Genomic DNA, 20,763 nt, shown 5'->3' on the forward strand with positions numbered 1-20,763 from the left:
ATCCCAGATATAGCATGTTGTCTTACAACTAGTAGTTATATATGGGTTATTGTGTGCCATGCAATATTCGAAGCACTTTGAATCTATTAACTCATTTGATTCTAACATCAACTCTATGAGGTAGGCAATATTATTATCACCATTTTAGAGACAAAGGAACTAAGGCACAGAGAAGTTAAACGACCTGCTGAAAAGGTACACAACTAGTAAGCCGTGGAATCAGGTTAGTCAGTTATTTTTGTTCTGTAAAACCTGCTCTGAACCAGATCACAACTATCTTATAAGAATTCCTGACTGCAGAACTCTTAATATGCTTGGCATACTAGAAGTTTTAACAAATTTTAGCTATCATTATACTACATTAAAAATGGTACAGATTATTAACCAGTGAGTTTTATTGACCATATTTTGAAATACTAGTGTGAAAAAAAATAAAGAGGAGAATTAGGGTTTTCCCCCAACAATTCTCTGAAAATTAATAATATATGATAATAAAGCAATAGAAAGTTTTGATTTCATATTAATACTTGTATAAGAATTATGTGGGTATAAATTTTAGAGGTTAAGAAATGAGTCTATTGATTAAAATGGGAAAATAAGTAGTCTAGTAAAGTTTAAGTGCTTGATTGTACTTATGTGCAAAGATGCTTCTAATACTAAAACTGTAACCATGCAGATATTAAATGAAAATGTATGCAAACATGCCAGAGTGTAACACTTAACATCAAGTAGAACCTATCTTCTTCATTTTTTTTCTTTTTTGCAGAAAATACTGGAGGGCTTCATAGAGCTTATTAATACCCTTTCATCATATATTCTTTGCCATATTATTATTACATTTATTTATTTTAAAGGAAATAACCACTGCTTACAAGATTCACACACTACAACTTTATTAATTTTAGGATTTAAGAGCTAAAATAAACATTAGAAAAATCTTTCAGAGAATGCTTTGAAGCAAGATATCCTAGAATTAGACACTGAAGGAGTCTAATAAGTCTCTAAATATATTAACAAACATTTATTGAACGACTACTCGATGCTGGGCACTGTGTGATCCCCAATATCATTGACCATTATGAAATATGTTAATCATCATGGACGTGTATAGGGTAGAGCAAGATAAGCTGACCCACAATTATATTTGGAAAGATATTTTCAAGTAAAGAAATGCAAAGCACTTATTTAGCCAAGAGTTAGGAAGTTAAACTATATATCTTAAAAGTGGTCTTGCTTACTTTCATCTTCCCTCATGCATCTTTTAAGAGTAAAATGTGGTTTTTGAGACAGAGAAGTAAACCTATCCAAAGTTTAATACAGTAGGAATAAGTATCCTGAGTAAATAAGAATTCCAGAAATCAGCACTTTTTAATCCTACCCTACCAGGGGAATAAAAAGTTTTGGCATAAAATGAACAGATTAAGCAGCTGATCCATCACTTTGCAAAATTTTCTGGACTATTTTCTTGATTATGGGAGCTTCTGGGTCCAAGCAGATTTTCTTCCCATCCTTTAGTGTGGCTCTGCAAAGAGAGAACAGAATTAACCATGAGTTCCATGACCTGACAATCAGAAAGAATCAGTGGGACTGGAGAAAATAGTGTAGGTGGGGAAGAGCATATGAGGATGGAGGTGGAGGGCTTCCTTAATGAGTCAGTAGTACAGAAGCAAGGACTTACATTACTTCGACTTTGTTGCAATGGGCTCCGGCCCTGATCACCTTCAAAGTATTGATGTAACTGGGATGAACGCCAGAAGTGGTTTTCACACACATGCAGCGCAGTTCAGTATACAGTTCAGCTTCTACACAGTTAGCTGGGGTAGAAAATGTGACTCTATTAGTGATCATGACTATTTTAGACATCTTATCTACTGATTTGTTTCATTTAGTTCCCTAATTAGCAAATCGAGGATAATTTACCTATCTCATAAAGTCATTGTGAATATGAGCTGTTAAGTCTTTGGTCAGTCTTTTGTAAGCTTAGAAGGTGGCCTGGCACATGTTAAGTGACCACTAAGTGTAGCTCCTCCTTTTAAAGTTATTAGTATAGCCACGTTCTCCAGCCCCCGGAGCTCCAGAACTGTCTTCCCGCGAGCACAGCCACAGCAGAAGCAGCCGCAGCTTCAGGGAAGCTGGGCCTCTACCTTCAGCTTTCCCCAAGTTTCTCTTACTTTCCTGGCTGGTGCCGGGAACTAGCGCTGTCAGCAGCAGTGACAGCAGCAGCCACACCTGTAGGACACCAAACGGGCTGACACTGGTACAAGAGGTGGTGTTGTGCCTGAGGCTCATGGTGAAGACTTTGCTAGAGTTGGTTCCCAGAGCCAGGAGACCTCAGCATGAGGGTGAGTTGATGCCTTGAAGTCATAAACTGAGGTACTCTTCAGACTTTTATACATACTGTCTCGAGGCGAGTGAGGAGGAAGAGGAGGGGAGGAGAAAGGGTGAGGTAATGATATAAGTAATGATACTTCTCAGGGTGCTGCGTTGTGCCCAGCTCAGATAAACACCAGGCAAGCTAGAGTTCCTGTTAAATTGCATTTTGTGGTTCCCTTCATACTCCCATTCTCTCTGTCTCAATATCCATCTTCCTTACACATATATAAGCACTCAAGGAGGGAGGAATTAGACTGAAATAATACATGTATTTCCTTTGTATAACCATGTAACAATATTTCCTACCTTTCCCATAGTGCAATGTATAAGCTTACTAGACACTTTATGAACGCCTGAAAACATAAACAGGTAGCCCTTGAAAGAAAGAGTTCTCTTCCCTTTCCAGTTGCCAGTTGGGTTGCCAAGAAAAACAAGGGTTCCCATCTTGGTTGTTGACAAGTATTGGAATTGGTTTGGAGCGTGTGGATAAAATATAAATCAATCATGATCAAAGGCACACCTTTGATATTAGCCTATGGGCTTTCTTACGACCTTCAAACGTATCATCTTTTAGAATTTCATCCTGAAACTGGACAAAATACTCATTCTCCCTTGTAGTTTAAGATAATCTGCTTGTTTCTATCATCTGAGTACCCCCAAAAAAGCAGGATCCAGTATTTATTTTTTCTTTTATTCTGTATGGATCATTATACAGCTTGCTTTCATCCCCCAAAAATATGTGTTCAACATCCTTTCATGCCACCTTGTTATAGTTTTGCCCCATTTTTCTAAATGGATGCATTGCATTCATAGCATGGTCAATAATTATACAATCCTCATCTTACTGATGATGTTGAGGGTGATTCCAGTTTTGCACTACTTCAAATTGCAATAAAATCTTTATTCCTCAATTCTTAGATCCTAATTCAGTGTCTCAGTCTCAAATCCACATGTATAGACATACATACAGACACATATACATTACGTGCTGTCTTATATGTGTTATTGTCTGGTAGCAATCTTTGTCCCATCCATCAGACTTGCCTCCTCAACTGTACTGTACACTTTGGAAGGAAGAGGCATGTCCTCAATGTCCTTTGACTGCTTCATGAATCCTATAGCATGTAGGCTATATGATACACAATATGTCCTAAAAAAATATTAGTGAATAAACCAATAAACAGGTAGTACATGAAGGGAAGTTTCCCTTTTCTTTCTCATCAGCCACAGTTCCCACACCAAACTCCACATGAACCAAAGTACCTGTGGTACAGATGATTTGGAAGGCTAGGAATAAAGGATGAGACAGACTCAGATGGCCTGGGTCACAACTTCTCTTCCTATTACTGTTATATACAAGTCTGATACAAAATCATTTAAAATTCTCATTTTATTTTATGGTTTTTTCTATATCTTTAAAATTCTACAAGGAACTCTCAAAATATTAAATATGCAAAGTTACTTTTTACCAAAATACTGAACATATTAAACAATTTTCCTGAATTTTTTTTTTAAAGTTTTCAAGTCAATTTTCCCTGTTGCTTAACAGTCACTGACTATTGTTGTTGTTCTCAGGTGTCGTTGACTCAGTTCCTACTCATAGCAACCCTACGTACAACAGAATGAAACACTGCCTGGTCTTGTGCCATCCTCACAATCTTGTTATGCTTGAGCCCGTTGTTGCAGCCACTGTGTCCATCTATCTCGTTGAGGGATTTCCTCTTTTTCGCTGACCCTATACTTTATCCAGCATGATGTCCTTCTTCAGGGACTGATTCCTCCTGATAACGTGTCCAAAGCACGTGAGACTTAGTCTTGCCATCCTTGCTTCTAAGAAGCATTCTGGTTGTACTTCTTCCGAGACAGATTTGTTCATTCTTCCGGTAGTCCATAGGATATTCAATATTCTTCACAAACACCATAATTCAAAGATGTCAATTCTTTTTCAGTCTTCCTTATTCATTGTCCAGCTTTCACAAGAGTATGAAGTGATTGAAAACACCATGGCTTGAGTCAGGCACACCTTAGTCTTCAACGTGACATCTTTGCTTTTTAACACTTGAAAGAGATCTTTTGCAGCAGATTTGCTCAATGCAATGCATCTTTTGATTTCTTGACTGCTGCTTCCATGGGTGTTGATTGTGGATCCAAGTAAAATAAAATCCTTAACAACTTCTTCAATCTTTTCTCCATTTATCATGATGTTGCTTATTGGTCCAGTTGAGAGGATTTTTGTTTTCTCTGTGTTGAGGTGTAGTCCATACTGAAGGCTGTAGTCTTTGATTTTCTTCAGTAAGTGCTTCAAGTCCTCTTCACTTTCAGCAAGCAAAGTTGTGTAATCTGCATAATGCAGGTTGTTAATGAGTCTCCTACCAATCCTGATGCCCAGTTCTTCTTCCTTAGTCCAGATTCTCAGATTATTTGCTCAGCATACAGACTGAATAATTATGGTGAAAGGATACAACCCTGAAGCACACCTTTCCTGACTTTAAACCACACAGTATCCCGTTGTTCTGTTGGAATGATTGCCTCTTGATCTATGTACATGTTCCTCACAAGCACAATTAAGTCTTCTGGGATTCCCATTCTTCACAATGTTATCCGTAACGTGTTATGATCCACACAGTCGAATGCCTTTGCATACTCAGTAAAACACAGGTAAACATCTCTCTGGTATTCTCAGCTTTCAGCCAGGATCCGTCTGACATTAGCAATGATGTCCTTTGCTCCACGTCCTCTTCTGAGTCTGGCTTGAATTTCTGGCAGTTCACTGTAGATGTACTGCTGCAGCTGTTTTTGAATGATCTTCAGAAAATTTTACTTGCCTGTGATATTAATGATATTGTTTGATAATTTCCACATTCAGTTTGATCACCTATCTTTGGAATGGGCACAAATATGGATCTCTTCCAGTCAGTTGGCCAGGTAGCTGTCTCCCAAATTTCTTGGAATACACAAGTGATCACTTCCAGTGCTGCACGCATTTGTTGAAACATCTCAATTGGTAGTCCATCAATTCTTGGAGCTTCTTTTTTGCCAATGCCTTCAGTGCAGCTTGGACCTCTTCCTTCAGTAACATGGGTTCCTGATCCTGTGTTACCTCCTGAAATGGCTGAATGTCAACCAATTCTTTTTTTATTATTATTTTTTGTTTATTGTTGTAGTTCAAATGAAGTTTACATTTCAAGTTAGTCTCCCATACAAAAATTTATATATACATTGTTCTGTGACCCTAATTGCTCTCCCCATACTGTGACAGCATGCTCCTCTTTTCCACCCCTGATTCCCCATGTCCATTTAACCAGCTCCTAGCCCTCTCTGCCTTCCCATCTCACCTCCGGACAGAAGCTGCCCATTTAGTCTTTTGTGTGTACTTGAGCTAAGAGGCACACTCCTCACGAGTATTGCTTTACATCCCACAGTCCAGTCTAATCCCTGTCTGAAGAGTTGGCCTCAGAAATTGTTTTAGTTCTGGGCTGATAGAGAATCTGGGGGCCGAGCCTTGTGGGGTTCCTGCAGTCTCAGACCATTAAGTCTGGTCTTCTTACTAGAATTTGAGTTCTGCACACCACCTTTATCGTGCTCCATGTGGGTCTCTCTGTTGTGCCCCCTGTCAGGGTGGTCATTGGTGGTAGCCAGGCACCATCTAGTTTTTCTGGTCTCAGGCTGACGAAGTCTCTGGTTTATGTGGCCCTTTCTGTCCCTTGGGCTAATACTTTCCTTGTGTCGTTAGTGTTCTTCATTCTCCTTTACTCCAGGTGGCTGGGACCAATTGACGCATCTTAGATGGCTGCTTGCAAACTTTTAAGACCTCAGACGCCACTCACCAAAGTAGGATGCAGAACATTTTCTTAATAAGCTTTGTTATGCCAATTGACACAGATGTCCCCTGATAGCATGGTCCCCAGAACCCTATTCCTGCTACTCTGTCCCTCAAAGTGTTTGATTGTATTCGGGAAACTTCTTAGCTTTGGTTTAGTCCAGTTGTGGAATGTCTACCTATTCTTTTTGTTATCTTGACTCTGTGTAATTCCTTCCATCTTCTTCTGACGCTTCCTGCATCGTTTAGTATTTTCCCATAGAATCCTTCAATATTGCAACTTAAGGCTTGAATTTTTTCTTCAGTTCTTTCAGCTTGAGAAATGCTGAGCATTTTCTTTCCTTTCGGTTTTCTAACTCTAGTTCTTTGCGTATGTCATTATAATACTTTACTTTGTCTTCTCGAGCCACCCTTTGAAATCTTCTGTTCAGCTCTTCAACTTCATCATTTCTTCCTTTTGCTTTAGCTATTCTACATTCAAGAGCAAGTTTCAGAGTCTCTTCTAACATCCATTTTGGTCTTTTCTTTCTTTTTAATGACCTCTTGCTTTCTTCATGTGTGATGTCCTTGATGTCATTCTACAACTTGTCTGGTCTTCGGTCATTAGCATTCGACATGTCAAATCTATGCTTGAGATGGTCTCTAAATTTAGGTAAGATATATTCAAGGTCATACTTTGGCTCATGAACTTGTTCTAATTTTCTTCAGCTTCACCTTGAACTTGCGTATGAGCAATTGATGGTCTATTCTGCAGTCGGCCCCTGGCCTTGTTCTGACCGATGATACTGAGCTTTTCCATCATCTCTTTCCACAGATGTAGTCAATTTGATTCTTGTGTATTCCATCTGGCAAGGTGCATGTGTATAGTTGCTGTTTCTGTTGGTGAAAAAAGGTATTTGCAAAGAAGAAGTTGTTGATCTTGAAAAATTCTATCATGCTATCTCTGGCATCATTTCTATCCCCAAGGCCATATTTTCCAACTACGGATCCTTCTTCTTTGTTTCCAATGTTTGCATTCCAATCACCAGTAATTATCAATGCATCCTGACTGCACATTCAATCAATTTCAGACTGCAGAAGTTGGTAAAAGTCTTCAATTTCTTCATCTTTGGCCTTTGTGATTGGTGTGTATATTTAAATAATAGTTGTATTAACAGGTCTTCCTTGTGGGCGTATGGATAGTATCCTATCACTGACAGCATTGTACTTCAGGATTGATCTTGAAATGCTCTTTTTGTTGATGAATGCAATGCCATTCCTCTTTAAGCTGTCATTTCCAGCATGGTAGACTATATCATTGTCTGATTCAGAAAGGCCAATACCAGTCCATGTCAGCTCCCTAATGCCTAGGATATCAGTGTTAAAGCATTCCATTTCATTTTTTTTTTTGACAATTTCCAATTTTCCTAGATTCATACTTCATACATTCCACATTCCAATTATTAATGGTTTGCAGCTATTTCTTCTCATTTTGAGTCATGCCATATCAGCAAATGAAGGTCTGAAAAGCTTGACTCCATCCATATCATTAAGATTGACTCTACTTTGAGGAGGCAGCTGCCTTCCAGTCATCTTTTGAGTGCCTTCCAACCTGAGGGGCTCATCTTCCAGCACTATATCAGACAATGTTCTGCTGCTATTCATAAGGTTTTCACTGGCTAATTCTTTTCAGAAGTAGACTGCCAGGTCCTTCTTCCTAGTCTGTCTTAGTCTGGAAGGGTAGCTGAAACATGGGTGACCCTGCTGTAATTTGAATACTGGTGGCATAGTTTCCAGCATCACAGCAACACACAAGCCCCCACAGTACAACAAACTGACAGACGTGTGGGGGAGTTACCGACTACGCCTAGTGAAGTTCTTAAGTCCTAACTTTTTTTTTTTAATGTATTCATCATTTTTCTCCATCTCATTTTTTTCTTCTGATTACTTGAGTCTAGCAGTAGAAAATGTTCAACAACTAAGATGATTTTCCACCTCACCAACCCAGAAATTCTTATTGTTAGAAGTAAAATCAAAAAACCAAACCCATTGCAGTCGAGTCGATTCCGACTCATAGTGACACTATAGGACAGAGTAGAACTGCCCCATAGGGTTTCCAAGGCGGTAAATCTTTATGGAAGCAGACTGCCACATCTTTCTTCCATGGAGCAGCTGGTGGGTTTAAACCACTGACCTTTCAATTAGCAGCCAAGCACTTAACCACGGCGCCACTAGGGCTCCTTCAAAGAAGTAAGCCTAAAGGAAAAGCTTCAGTTGAAGTGAATATCTTTCTTAGAACTAGAATGTGGAGTGAATTGCAGAGAGAAGCTCAGTACGAAACAGAATAAGTAAAGGGGATCCCTTTCTAGTACTTTGTGAGCAAGGACTTCATACCCTTACATCATTATAATGCTTGATACATTGCCTAATTGACAAGTCAGAAATCTCTATATTCAAATGTAAGCTCAGAATGATTTTCTAGAGTAATATATAACGATCTACAGCATTATTCCTAGTACTTTTTTTTTGTATGTCTATCACAAATTCCTCAAACCTAGTACTGACTATGTTTATCATATTGGCTTCACTAGACAGACATTTTTTATTCCATACATACAGTCATCCAAATTTACTCCCTGGTTTATTTACTAAGATTGCTCAAAAGTTTCTAATCCTCTTGAGGAAACTATAGGGAAGCACTTCTGAAGTGATGATGCTGTTTGAGTTGGTTGATACCAGGAAAAAGGCAGGCATGTAGCACAAAAACATCAAAACATCGTCTTGGTCAGCAAATGCTTCTCGTCATAATAGCTACATCATCAGCAAGGTTCATCAGGAAGCATTAACAAATTTCTTGAGTCACTAAACTTTCACAACCTCGTCAGTCAGCATTTGAGGTAAAGAAACTTTTTGCTGATTTCATTTATTCAACAAACATTGATTAAGCATCTTCTATGTGCCTGGTATTACGGAGTTTTCTTTGTTGTGTGATTTAGTAATTTATTTATTTTATAAAAGTGAGACATAAAGTAATTTAGCAAAGCAATCTGGTGTAAATATTACTAGTACTGCTACCGCTACTGCTGCTACTGTTACTACCATGACCACTACAGTTAACCGCTATTACTGTCCTTTGTTTCATTCCCTTTGATTTCCATGATGAAAAACATAATACAGATACTGCTCAACTGGCTCTGCAGACATGGGTCAAAGGGATTTTAAAACAAGTTATTCAATCAAAAGCAGTTCGCTTATATATGATTATGGTTTAAATGAACGTTAGGAGTAGAAATAAGCATCGGAGGTTCTTGGGTTTTAAAATAACTTGACAGCCTTTTCATGACTCTTACATTGTCACCCTGTTCTTTCTGTGATAAGTTATTTTACATCTTTTTCCTTTAAGTCATAGTATAAATAGCAGAGTCATTCAGGAAACTGGCAAGTTTTCCAAGACTCAGAACAGAACTTATCTGTTAGCTATTCTAAAAGAAGGATGTAGAGACATTGGAGGACTATTGTCCATTAAAATGAAGAAATACATTAACCGCGCCTGATATATAGTGTTTTGAACTGTTGTTGTTAGTTGCTGTTGAGGTCACCATTTTGAACTGACATCTCCCAGATCCTTCTCCTAAGTATGAAGGAACTAAGCTATCCTTTCCAAGTTAGTCTTAAAACCAATTTGTACAGATGATATTAGGGATAATAAAAACTTAGGTCAGTTTGTTAAAGCAGTGATCCATAAATACATTGAAATGTATTGAAATACTAGCCAACAAAAGATTTTCTGTGAATGCTGAAATAAAATGTGTTTTTGGTATCATCCTGAGTTTACCATGAATTTTTCAAACTCAATTACTTTGGCATTCCAGTTAATTGATGTTTTGCTGTATACTTCCTAGAGATGAAGCACGAAGTGAGGAGCAGTGGGAAGGGTGAAGGAGTTGATGGGGAAATATCTTCCTGGATGTCATTCTGTCAGAGCACTGTGAAGTTTTACAGGCCTTAGAATTTTTATTTTTATGAGTTAATTAAGATCTTTACGTTTGTTAAATATCAAATACATGAATATCACTCAGCTTCACTATGTATTTACTCATTTCCGGGAAATTCTAACGCAGTGTTGCTTGAGAGTGCAAACACATTAAATTCTTAACAAATACTATTGATTCTTTTTTGCTCTGTAACAATCCCAAAATTAGTGGCTTAAAACAACAATTTATTACTTATGATTCTATATGTTAATGAGAGGTTTTTCTGTCATCTTGCCTGAGCTCACTTGAATGTTTGCATTCAGTCAGAGGGCAAGGGCGACTGGAATGGCCAAAAGGTCCAAAATGGCTTCATTCACATGGGAGTTGGTTGGTGCTGGCTACCAGCTAACATTTCTGGTGGGGCTGTCTGCTGGACACCTCAGTTCTCCCCCACCTCTTTTTCCCTTTCCTTCCTTCTCTCTGAAGCTATGCGGTCTAACCCAGATGCTCTTTCAGTATCTTCTAGATGGTACACACCAGCTTTCCCCAGCTACTGGATATGCTGACTACAGACAGCTCACAAGTGAGTTCTCTCTGAGCATAGCCTTCAGACTAAGGGAACCATCTCATCCAAAATTATGCTCACTCCCCAGGGGAAGTCCACATCTAATGACTGATCAGTGGAGGAATACAGCAGTCTGGCCCCTTTGCCTTAATTCAGAACGCTGAAAGGCTATCCCAACTTCAAAGCTTCTGGTGGGATCTCTGTTGTGATAGCATCATGATTCACCCTCTGCTTCTGCCCAGTCTTTCTTCCTAACTTCCTTTGACAAGTGTTATTTTAAGAGCACTCCTCAGTAAACTTCTTGCACATATGCACATAATTCTCATGTAGGAGTCTGACTCCAGGGAACCTGACCTTAGATGCTCTTTCTCTTTTTTAAATCTAGTTTCATTTCATTCAGTTTTCAAAAAGAAAAAAAATCTTTGTCCTGTGGGAAAACCCTGATTTTTACTGCAAAAAGACCTTAACTTAGGCTGAAAGCTCCTCATCTTATTAATCTCCATATCACAAGGATCTCGCCCAGGGCCTGGCATGTAACATGATTATCAATAAATGTCAGTAAATATTTGATGTGTGAATGTTTATAAGAAGGAAAATATGTGTTTTGATAATGTTACCAGGTGATTGACAGAAAATATATACAGAATATGTTTCCAAAGCTTCTTTAAAAAGACTCATAGAAAGAAATGTTTAGGAGCTCTAAAATTAATCACTTATGCACAGTTAGAAAGAATATGGATAAAATTGGAAAAAATAAGGGTACTTAAACTATTAAGGGCTCAGTTTCCTCATTTATAAAGGAGAGTTTAAATTAGAAGAAGTGGGAAAGGAATTAGTATTTATCAAGCATCTACTTTGTTCCACGCAAGCCCTTTGTATTTATGAGATAGATATTATTCTGATTTTGCAGATAAAACTGAGGAATGGGAGATTAAATAAATAGTCAAGATCACAAAGCTAAAAATATCCAGAACTAGATATGAAACACAATTGTTATGACTTTGTATGAACCAGAAATTGTAAATAAGTATAACTAGTCTCTCTTGCCGAAAATGAGTCAACTCTAGAGGTGGATCAGAAACAAACATCATAAATTTATATGCAGAGGAAACACATCCATTAAGAAGGTGAAATTTCTGGAGGGTGGTTCTTGCAATTTCTCTATATTTAAGGAACAAAACACCAGAATTTGAAGAAACAAAAAAATTTAGACCTAAACTCTAGATTTTTCTATATCATTATCTCACTTTCTACATATTTGAAGTATGAAAAATCCTTCTCAGAAATAGAACATTAATTTTGCTGACTCAAGAGCAAACCGAGATCATCAGCCAAAATCCCAATTATGGTGCACTCTCCCCTTCTTCCCATGATTGAGTCTGGGGGGCAAATCTAAATCTCCAGGTGTCCTTTCTGTCTGGTATATTTTTCATGTTGTAATATCCAGTCCAGCAAAGACTTCTGAAGTTATGTATGGTACGAGAGTTACTCACAGCAATCTTCTTCCTTATGCAAGTATTAAAACTATGATAGAAAAACAAAACCACTAGTCATATTTTATCATAGATCTTGTCATACCTTCAGGAATTGAGGGATTATGTGCCTGTGTCACACCCAGAGGCAAACAGGAAAGTGTGGTTGCCTGAATTGGGAAAGTAACAGAGCAGATTTTTGCTGACCACTTGTTCAGTTGCCAATGATTTCAGATGGTTAATGGAGTAAAAACAGTATTTAAGAGTTAGTAGGGGTGGCATAAATGGTTTGTGCTCAACTACTAACGTAAAGGTTGGTAGTTCAAACCCGCCCTGCTTCCATAAAGATTGCAGCCAAGAAAACTCTATGGAGCAGTTCTATTCCATAACTCATGGGGTTACCACGAGTCAGAATCAATTTGATAGCAACTTTTTTTTTTTTTTAAATGAGGAAATTATAACATATACCTTTTGTTGTTGTTGTTAGGTGCCGTCGAGTCATTTTTGGCTCATAGCAATCCTACGTACAACAGAACAAAACACTGCCTGGTCCTGCGCCATCTTCACAGTTGTTGTTATGCTTGAGCCCATTGTTGCAGCCACTGTGTCAATCCATTTCATTGGGGGTCTTCCTCCTTTTTGATGACCCTCTACTCTACCAAGCATGATGTCCTTCTCCAGGGACTGGTCCCTCCTGATAACATGTCCAAATTATGTGAGATGAAGTATTGCTATCCTCGCTTCTAAGGAGCATTCTGGCTGTGCTTCTTCTAGACATATACCTAGAAGACATTAATTTTTCCCATATATGTTATTTCTTGAGTTTTCTAGTGACAGCTAGTAATAGAATGGTGAGCAGTAGTCTTCACTGAGGTCCTTGTATGGGTTAAACTCCAGTAATAGACTGTAATTTATTTTCTTTATAGAATGGTCAATTGTAGAGTGGGCATCGCAACTAGAATAGCAAGGATATTAAAAAATGAGACCTTATTCTATGGTCTATGAACAAACTAAACTGATAAAATCTTGCTCCTTAGGAAAACAAAGGTTTTGAATGATAATAAAAAAAATCAGTTCATGTTTATTTCTTCAGAAAACATACAATTCACCCCTTACAAAGGGCATTTAAAATTCTTTCATTTATTCATCAGCATTTTGGGGGTGAGATGACAAGTTAAGACTTGTTTTAAACACTGAAATTTATATTCAAGCATTCATGGTAATTTACTTTTTAGTGTTTCCTCAGGATTAGTGCAGAATTCATAGAAGCCCTGCTGGTGCAGTGGTTAACCGCTGGGCTGCAAATCAAAAAGCTGGCAGTTCAAATCCACCAGCTGCTCCTTGGAAACTCCGTGGGGCAGTTCTACTCTGCCCTATAGGGTTGCTATGAGTTGGAATAGGTTCAAAGAAATTAAGTACTATATGAGAAAGCACAAAGAGATCATAGAAGATTAGAGCTTTTGAAAGAGCAGAGGTTTTTTGTGCTTTTCTATATCATGCTGGGAAAATTCTCAGCAAACTCATCTCTTTGAATCTATTCTAGTTTTCTCTCTCTCTCTCCATATATGTATTAAAACGGTTGTCATCAAGTCGATTCTCATGGTGACCCCATGTGTTTCAGAGTAGAACTGCGTTCCATAGGATTTCCATGGCTGTGACTTTTTGGAAGTAGTTTGCAGGCCTTTCTTCCAAGCCACCTCTGGATGTGTTCAAACAGCCAACCTTTAGGTTAGTAGCCAAGTGCTTAACCATTTACACCAGCCAGGAAGCCATATGTATATATGTGTTTGCATACATATATACACATATGCATACACATATGTATATATTTATATACATACGTGTATGTTTATTGATATCTTAATATATATAATATCACATATTTTAATCTAATTTATATTTTATATATAAGGAGAGAGATTAAACAATATGGAAAAACCAGGCCAAATAGAGATAGTTATGCTAATAATATATTCCTAAGCGTATACTAATATTCACAAATACATTCCAATATTAGCATACATAACATATTAATCCAGTTAATGTGTGTGTGTGTGTGTGCGCGCACTGATTGGATAATTCTCCTTCCTTTCCTTTTCTTGCTTTTCCTAAGAATGGGCTATTTAAATGAAATTCTAATTTTAATACTAGAGAGACAGTGGGGCTTGTTTAGCCTAGGTCAATCATCTGTTTAAGCACCTACTATGTCCTAGGCAGGAGTCCTGGTGGTGCAGTGGTTGAAGCACTCAGCTACTAATAAAAGTTCCATGGTTTGAAGCCCCCAGCCACTCCACGGATGATAGATGTGGCATTCTGCTTCTGTAAAGATTTACAGCTTTGGAAACCCTGTGGGGCAGTTCTCCTCTGTCCTATAGGGTCACTATGAGTCAGAGTAGACTTGACAGCACACAATAACAACATGTCCTAGGCACTGTCGTAGTAACTGTGATGACATAATAAGCATTGTCCCTGTCCTCATGTAGTTTACAGTGAAGTTGGAATAGACACTGAACAAATAATCACATGTATAGCTGCTCTATAGTCATGCTGGTGAGAAAATGTTATGAGGGAAAAGAAAAGGATCCTATTACAGGATATAAAAGGGGGCCTTAATCTGGTGGGGGAGAAGGGTCAGAGATGCTGCCTCAAGAAAGTGACATGTAAGCTGAATCCCAAAGGAAGGATGGGAGTTAGCCAGGTGGAAGTGAGGGATAGGCATTATAGGCTGAGGGAATTGCAATATGCCAGAGCCCTTGTTGGATTGCCTGTAGAATAGGAAGGACAAAAGAAAGTGAAGGAATTAAAATTTACTCAACACCTACTGTGTGCCAACTTATTGGTTTTAGGATACTACCTGGCAACCTGAGGGTCAATGTCTGACCATTAATTAAGACATTCTGTGCCAGGCTTTGGGGATGTGGAGAGGGATGAACTACAGTTGATTCTCCGGGAGAGCTCTTGGTAGAGTAGGGTAAAGAAAGCTATAAACAGTTAACAGCAAGGCAATATTTGCTATAATTCAACTATCTACAAGATGCTATTGGAACATCAAAATGGAAACCATGAGCTCTGATGGGAATGCCAAGGAAAACTTCATGAAGGAGGTATTGTTTGAGCTGAGTTTTGAAGGAAAGGTTGGACTAATGCAATGGCATTGGGAAATGAGAGTCCTCTCTGCTAGCCTGAGAGAAGTTGAGTCCAGTTTTTAAGTATTATAGAATAAAAGATAAATAAAATTCATTATAACGGTGTAAGAAGGAAAAAACAACTTGAATGAAATTTTAAAATCTTTTATTTTTTTTCTCCAAAGAACAAAAGAAGTACTATTAACAAATGAGACACAAAAGTACAGTTTTAATATAGTGAATGAAGTGCATATATAACTCATTATAACAAAATAGCCCAAGACTTAAAAACATACAATGTAACCATCAAAAACTCTTAGCAGTGCAGTGTTTATATTGGAAGACTAAGTAATGAATTTATATTCAATTAGTTTGAATATGTTTTTAAAACTTTCAGAGTGCAGATCACCATTAAGAATGTTTTTATTTTAAAAACCATTTAAAAGAATGCATTTCTATAAAAACTAGAAATCAGAAATTTACCTATTACCTAGTGTCTTCATCTATCCAAACATATAGTTACTAGAGTTTAGTATTCCTAATATAACATTTAATAAATAGCATATAAAACCAAAGTTTAATGAGTAAATAATGACATTATGCCATACTAAGAAGACATCAAATGTCTAAAAGTTATAGGAAAATAATGTTAGTTCTTTTAGAACTTAAACGTTTAGAAATTCTAAATAAAGAAATGCATTCTACACAGATAACTGTATGATATACCCAGCCTTCTAACACAATATAACTTAAACAGCATCCCAGGGTCAAGAGTAAATAAGTTCTCTAATATATTCCCCCAAAAAACAATACCAAAATATTTTTTCATTTCATAAGAAGAGTGAGGATTGCAGTTTATCTCCATCAGCAACATTCTAATGAAACATTATTAACATATTAAATCTATAGACTTTTCAGTAACACTATAAGGAATATATTTGAGAAATACAATAATCACTTTCAAGACACGTTGAAAGCTTAACAACCAGTGATTCTTGGCGCACAATTTAGTCAATTGTCAAAGGTTTCAATAATATAACAGATAAAATAAATAGGAAATACGGTAAATACTTAATAAGCTTAGCAGAAAGCTGCAGGGAAAAACAGCCCCCACCCCCCCAAAGTGGGAATTTCATGAAAAAGGTGACTGAATGGAGAAAATTAACGCTTGCTTTATATCTTCTCTGGGTAAGAGATCTGTAGAAAATCGATCTGATGAAAACTGGGTGATTTTTCCACTGCCTGGTCCTTTCTCATCAGTTTTTCTGTTTTCCACTGTTGAGAAAAGAATTATATCAGTTTAATCAGTTTCCACACATTCCTCTCTTCTACTCTGTTTCCAAAGCTCAGAGCTGAAAACGTTTGGTGAATATAAAAATAAAGATCAACAAAACCAAAGACTATACACGAAAAACGCATCTCACTAATGAACTCCGCTGAATTGCTTAGCCAGTTATATGCACGATTGGTGATTAAGGCTTTTCCAGGATATTTCTGAACCGTCACCTCTTTTCCTTAACAACCTTTTTATTCTCAACATAGTCTGGAATTTGGTAGCCAAAACCCATACAGAAAATAAGGATCAAAGATCAAAGTGATAGGTACCTGTCCAGAATTCTCTGGACGATTTTCTTGATCAAAGGGGCTGTTGGGTCCAGACAGACTTCCTTCTGGCTCTTCTTCAGGTAGGCTCTGCAAAGAGAAAAAGAGGATGCGCCTGTGAGCCTCAGAGGTTGAAGACCCAGGCTGGGCAACTTCGCTCTTGCCAAGGTCACAGTGAATACTGCACTTCGCGAGGACTTACATCACTTCCACCTTGGGGCACTGAGGGCCAGCGGCGATCACCTGTAGATTACTGATCATTTTGGGGTGAATCCCAGGAGTGAAGTCTAAACACACGCAGCGCAGCTCTCTAACCACAGCCGCGACAGGACCAGCTGGGGCAGAAAGAGAGACACGTTATGCGACAGGTTGCTGGGAGAGCTCTTCTCCAGCAAGCACACTTCCCCGCGCCCAGGATGCAGGGCAAGGCGCGAGCCTGGGACGCGCCGCTGCTGCCCGGGTACCTCCCGCTGGCAGCGCTCTCTCACCGCTGGCGAAGGGCTTCGGCGGTGTCAGCAGCAACAGCAGCGCAAGCGGCATGCATAGCAAGCCCGAAAGCCCGGGGACGCGGGCGGCGGAGCTGGACCGGAGACTCATAGCGTCAAACAGAGCGTGGCTAGGGAGTGCAGGCTTCGGAGGCTGGAGGCAGGCGAGAGGAAGCGCTGAGATTTGAGGGACTGTGGCTTCCCTAAGCGTCCTGGACTCTCTTTTATCTGCCTTTACCCCCTTCCTCCAGGCAGAAAACTCAAGAGCCGAACACTTGCGAAACACCTAGACTCGGGGGCGTGGTGGGGGGAGGGCTAGGCAGTGTGAGCTGGGGAGGAGAGCGACTGGGAGAAGCTGACTGCACCCTCCGTTGGGGCAGACGCTGGAGCCCGGCCCCGCGGCGATAGGAGCAGTCCTAGCTGAGGAGTCATCCCGCCGGAGCCCCACACTCTCCCTCACCCCAGGCCAGCTAGCGATGGCCAGGTCTCCTGGGGGACAGAGTCCTCCGGGAGGTGCCCTTAGTCTCCATCTAAAGAGAAAAGCTGGAGCCAAAGTATCAGGAGGTTTGACTTGAGAAAACATTTCTGACCCTCCTTAACCCTTTTATTATTGCTGTTGTTATTATAATTTAAGTAATGTAAGCCGTGATTAGAACTGCTGTCACCTGAACGACCTTCCTGTCCTGCTTGCAGGCAAGTCGTTCTAGGTTCCTGCCATTAGTCAATGATTCTCTAGACTCGAGCCAGTTTTAGAAGCCAAGGTAAAATGATAACAGTGTGTCAACTCCCACTTGAAATCCAGGAACAAGTTCCAAAATCAGGTCTGCTTACTGGAAATCCTATACTTGTAGTATGGCAAGCATATGTTTATCAAAATGGTATAAAAAACAAAATCTTCAAAAATCATCCAGCAAATTGCCTTGGAAGATGATGCCTTGCTTCCAGCAGTTCAATACACTATTATTGAATTGGAAAAAGTCATGGTCTTTGTTAGAAGGCAGAGGATGAAGCAATGCCAGAGAGCCCAAGCCAGCTCTAGCTATGGCTCCTCTAGCCAGGTGGGTATTCGACCCAATTTGGAGCTCTGGTGTGAGACCAATGCGCTTGAGAGGCTAGTCTGGAGGTTTAATCTAGCCCTTTCAAGCCCCATGGGACATATGATATCCCACCAACTTTTTTTGTCTCTAGAGTTCTTTGGAAAGGGGTAGCCTGATTTTAACACGTTTAGCCTCAAGGGGGGAGCCTTTTGAAATGCCTGAAACTCAAAAATCCTGAGTGGAAATCTCATTTTTGTGTAGATTGAGCATTGTCTTAGGTGATACCTCCCAGATGTGTGACTTTTCTAAACTTTTGGCAGATTTGCCTTTATTTCTGTAGGACAAGCCTCCTAACTATGTTTCCCAGTAACTGTGTTCTCGTGAGAATGTCCTTATCACAAAAAATGAGCGATTGCCAGTCTTCATTCAGTCATTATGGCCATTTTGGCCTTTACACCATTCATTGTTTCTAAGGGTTACTAGCTCCCTTCTTTTCTAGTTTCTGAATAGTAAATAATGCCTTTGCAGTGGTACTGTTCAAGAGACTGGAACTCCTATAAGTTACTCTTACCCTGCATTCGGTCTTAGGGCCCAGTTATTGCTTCCACATGTAGCAGGTAGAATGCACTGCTGTGAGCAATTCTGCAGTATTCCAGGGCAGCTGTTTCTGCTTCTTGGCTATTAGTTCTGCTTTTGTTATAAAGAATACATCCAATCAACAACCAGCTCGTTGCCGCTGAGTTGATACCGACTCATACCAGCCCTATGGGATAGAGTAGAACTGCCCCATAGGGTTTCCAAGGAGCGGTTGGTGGATTCAAATTGCTGACCTTTTGGTTAGCAGCCGTAGCACTTAACCACTACACCACCAGGGCTCCATGAAGAATATTTTCCTGAGATACAAATGCCTTTAGTTTTATTTATTTTACCTCTAAGTACTGCTTTTGTAGTAATGAAGAATGCATTATAGTGATAATTTTCCTGAGATGAAAAAATCCCTTGGCTGTATTTATTTGGGCTGGAAGTACTGCTTTTGCAGTAAGGAAGAATGTATTGTACTATGTTTTGACAAGTTTCATGAAACATAACAAAAAGGCTGAGAAGAAGGAGACTAGAATAAAATGCATGTGCAGTCATTGCCAAGTGCCTTCATGTTTTACCTCATGTTTTGAAAATTTTCAAGAAATAAAAATAAAGACCGATTTTATCATTGATTCATATCAGCAGGATTTACGTTGTCCAGGGTCCACTGGGACACATGGATCCCAGATAATGAGTATCAGAATCTATAATGCATAATAAAAATTCTGAATTGGTTCTTTAATCAACATGCCTTCATTAGTGAAAACACATAATATCAACAAAAAATTCAAAGGAGAAAATAATTGGGTCTTGAAAGGGCTAGAGGTTTGAATCAACTTGGTAGCAAGATGGCACTCATTCTGGATTCCTCCAAACAACCACAATGCAGGGCAGGGTTCACACACAAGCTCCTGGAATCCAGGTGACCAAGTCTATTTTCACAGGCCTAATTTAGTCTCGAGTGACCCTCGAGCTGCCCCCTGAGGTTGAGGGGTGAGATAGCTTCCTTCTTCTTCTTCTCTCTTATCTGTGGAAAAATTAGAACAATGAGGTTTTAATGGCTAGGTCTTCCACATCTCTAACTCCATGGCAGGCCTGGATATAATACTGGAATGGAACATGGACTTGCTTTCATGGAAGTCTAACTAGATCCTGTTCTGGATTATTTTAATGCTCATGTGTCCACAGTTGCTTGCAAAGGTAACTGGTAAACATGATGGCAATCAGAAACCAGTCATGCAAGAAACTCTTTTCCTTGTCCTCAATGACCAAGGTAAATTTTATTAACTCCCCCACCTGTCTTCCTTAACAGAACATCACCTCCTTTGCTGAGAGAGAAGGAAGTGTCATAGATCTTTAGAACTTTTGGTCTGGAAGGAAACTCAAGAGATTCTCTGCTGGGAAGTTTGGCTCTCATTTTGTAGGGACCTAAATGGGAAGTTCTCTGTCCTTCACAGCTTCCTAGTACCATGTGCATCATACCTGACTCAGATTATGCAACCCTTCATCCTTCTGGGGAGTGGCAATCTGTGGAAAACAGTCTGTGGATTAATTATATTGACTTTTTAGAGATTAAAATGTATCTAAAGACAAGAGATAGGCCTCCCTGATGTGGATAAGAACAAACTTAAAAAATATGACTAAAGATCTTGGGCAATTAAATTAAGCTTAACCACAGGGAATAAACCATAGTATGATAAAAGTTCTGAAAACAAAATAAATTTAAAGACATAGATTATTGGGCACTTA

At 39.1% G+C, this 20,763-nt stretch overlaps 1 protein-coding gene across 4 annotated transcripts; it reads right to left on the minus strand.

Moving 5' to 3' along the window:
- Positions 1-868: 868 nt before the first annotated feature.
- On the minus strand, positions 869-17,551 carry CXCL6 (C-X-C motif chemokine ligand 6). 4 transcript variants are annotated; one of them, XM_004383313.2, is made up of 4 exons: positions 17,399-17,551; positions 17,113-17,245; positions 16,914-17,000; positions 15,464-16,583 (listed from the first exon to the last, which is right to left on the minus strand). In XM_004383313.2, the coding sequence occupies exons 1-4, from the start codon at positions 17,505-17,507 to the stop codon at positions 16,565-16,567; spliced, it is 348 nt and encodes a 115-aa protein (XP_004383370.1). In that variant the 5' UTR covers positions 17,508-17,551; the 3' UTR covers positions 15,464-16,564. The 4 variants fall into 4 exon arrangements, 3 of the variants coding, with proteins under 3 accessions (XP_023593545.1, XP_023593543.1, XP_004383370.1); XM_023737777.1 differs by lacking the exons at positions 15,464-16,583; positions 16,914-17,000 and adding an exon at positions 869-1,522 and having other exon boundaries at positions 17,399-17,539; XM_023737775.1 differs by lacking the exons at positions 15,464-16,583; positions 16,914-17,000; positions 17,113-17,245; positions 17,399-17,551 and adding exons at positions 869-1,522; positions 1,679-1,814; positions 2,172-2,370.
- Between the last annotated feature and the right edge of the window lie 3,212 nt (positions 17,552-20,763).

This window comes from Trichechus manatus, unplaced genomic scaffold, assembly GCF_000243295.1.
Source record: "Trichechus manatus latirostris isolate Lorelei unplaced genomic scaffold, TriManLat1.0 scaffold00108, whole genome shotgun sequence".
Taxonomy (NCBI): Eukaryota; Metazoa; Chordata; class Mammalia; order Sirenia; family Trichechidae; genus Trichechus; species Trichechus manatus.

Excerpts from the sequence above, each read along its gene's own strand:
- CXCL6 (XM_023737775.1), bottom strand. The coding sequence starts at position 2,289 with ATGAGCCTCAGGCACAACACCACCTCTTGTACCAGTGTCAGCCCGTTT. Across the intron at positions 1,815-2,171 it reads TCCCGGCACCAGCCAGGAAA|CTAACTGTGTAGAAGCTGAA; the intron begins GTAAGAGAAACT and ends TTTCTACCCCAG. Across the intron at positions 1,523-1,678 it reads TGCAACAAAGTCGAAGTAAT|AGCCACACTAAAGGATGGGA; the intron begins GTAAGTCCTTGC and ends CTCTCTTTGCAG.